At 41.9% G+C, this 2409-nt stretch overlaps 1 protein-coding gene across 1 annotated transcript in view; it reads right to left on the reverse strand.

The window, feature by feature from the left end:
* Positions 1 to 730: 730 nt before the first annotated feature.
* Positions 731 to 2409, reverse strand: part of LOC124951989 (ras-interacting protein RIP3-like) — a 12210-nt gene continuing 10531 nt past the window's right edge. Inside the window, exons 3-4 of the mRNA XM_047501190.1 lie at positions 1479 to 2409; positions 731 to 1394 (exon numbers count right to left, since the gene is read on the reverse strand). The exon at positions 1479 to 2409 is cut by the window's right edge and continues 267 nt beyond it. Coding sequence (XP_047357146.1) covers positions 943 to 1394; positions 1479 to 2409 — 1383 coding nt within the window. The 3' untranslated portion in view covers positions 731 to 942. The remainder of the gene's footprint in view (positions 1395 to 1478) is intronic.

Consider the following 2409-nt stretch of genomic DNA (forward strand, 5'->3'; position numbering starts at 1 on the left):
CAACAAATATACATACATAGATTCATGCATATATACATATATATATATATATATATATATATATATATATATATATATATATATATACGGTTACTACAAGAATAATTCACGAACATGTATAGTAACCAGTAATAATTCAGGAACAAGTTTTGTTGTTGCCTTTGAATCAATAATCTCATCGTTCGGCAAAGAAATTATTCGGCTTGGTTGTATGCAAGGATAATTGATCGATTTGCTGCGAGGTCGACAGGTCGATCGATCGATAGCGACGAATATTTAGCGTTAAATTTATGGGTGAATTGCGCCAGGGAAATTCTTTATATATATATTTATGTATATATGTATGTACGTTTGTATGCATATTTTTTCTCTATCGCGTTTGTCTCATGAATTGATTCATTTAAATCGATCGAAGCTGGAATATATAAATATGATCCCGAATCTTTCCCAAGGGATTTTTCGAATCCTTCGAATTTTACTTTTTTAGTTCGTTTTTGCAATTTTTTCTTTTTTTTTTTTCCTTTGCACTTCTTTTTTCTTCTTTTTTTTTTTTTTTTTTTTTTTTTTATTGTTAACGAGTTCGTAAAAACATGTAGCATTTGTGAATAGCTCGTTAGATACTCTTTTTCTTTTTTCGTCTCGTAAGGATCGGTGAAACGATCGAGTTTTTTTCGCGTAAGAAAAAAAATATATATATATATATGTATATGTATATATATATATATATATATATACTTATGTATATACTAATCGCGTATAGCCGTCTCCCTGTACATCGATCTGACAAGCGTGTAGCGAAACGAACAACTTTCTAGAAGATTCGCAAGCAAGATTTTAAACACGGTGCGTTCGATGCAACTCTCGAGGACCCTGAAGATAAATTCGCGTATATATATATGTATATATATAAAAACGAAACGCTCCGTGGCTATCTCGTACCGATCAATAGTTGTTAGCTGAACTGGAACGAAGATACTGATCGATTTGACTCGCGGTAAGAGGCGTACCAGCCGCCGCACCAGCCGCTGCACCGGACGATCTCAATGGTGCGACATAATAAAAGGCCTGTGGGTCTCTCTGAGATTCGAGCAATTGAAGTTTGTGAGGTTGTTGTTGTTGTGGCTGTTGTTGTTGTTGTTGTTGTTGTTGCTGACGACGTTGTTGCTGCTGGGCATAAAGATTCTGGGACTGCATGAGCAACTGGGTCTGTTGTTTCCTGTAGAGAAGTTCCTGGGGTTGAGCAACGGACACAGCCGAGATCGAAGCCGATTGGACGGGTTGCGTTACGTGTTGCTTGTAAACAGCGGATTGACGTTGAGGTTGTTGCTGCGATTGTTGCTGATGTTGCTGAATCTGTTGTAGCTGCTGGAGACCAAGTAGGGACTGGGGCTGGGCTACGAATGGTTGGAGTTTGTGACTTAAGCTAAAGTCGCCAAAGGTTTGGGGTAAGGTTTGATAAAGTTGGGCATTGTACTGACCAGTTGCGGGATCGTAAATCAGTTCCGACTGATAGATGGGCTCCGCGGGGACTGTGGTGACCGTGGTCTGACCTAGCTTCGTTCTCGAGGGTGAAAGTGCGGCTTGTTGGGTAGACTTTGAGGGAACACCGACCGTGTTAACGTAACGCTCTAACTCCGCGGCAAAATTGAGATGGGCTGAGCTCGAGGGGCTGACGCTGGTGCGAAGATGAGTAGAGGTGCTCGGGGTGGGCCGTGATTGTGTGCTGTACGGTATAGATCTTTCTGTGCTACTCGGGGAGACATATTGTGCGGCGACTTGTGCAATATGGGGCCTGGGTGTAATGGCGACCGATTGAGGACGGACCTGATGACGAGTCACTGCCTTGCGAGTGCTAGTCTCGAGTGATTGATAAGCTAATGGAGATATCGTAGACGGAGGTCTTTCCGAAGGAACGGCTGTCGTTTGATATTGAACATTAGAGGTTGATGCTAATCTGTAGAGCTGCGAGGGATTACTGGTTGGTGTTGAATCGTAAAGAGCAGTAGACGGTGAAACTTGAACGTAAGATTGTTGAGGCTTTCTAAAAGCTGTAGGCCGAAGTTGTATAGGTTTTTGAACTTCTTCCTCTAATTCCTGGCTAGCTTCGTCGTCAAGTTGATATTGTGTTTGAAATATGGCCGTTGGAGTACGTGCGGTAGTTGGCTGATAAGTTGGCCTGATCGGTCTGATCGGGACAGGTCTAACGGATGGATAATTTGCTGGTCCGGATAGATCATCGTCTTCCTGTTTTTCCGGAAGATCTTCCTCTTCGTCCTTCGGTGCATTAGGATCGCAAGGATTACCGGATACATATGTGAACTCTCTTTTGTTACCATCAGGATCTACGTAACCGTACTTTCCTCTTACAACGCAATCCGTTCCTCTGGTTTCTTCCTTAAAAGAACCATC

This window comes from Vespa velutina, chromosome 10 (assembly GCF_912470025.1).
Source record: "Vespa velutina chromosome 10, iVesVel2.1, whole genome shotgun sequence".
NCBI lineage: Eukaryota > Metazoa > Arthropoda > Insecta > Hymenoptera > Vespidae > Vespa > Vespa velutina.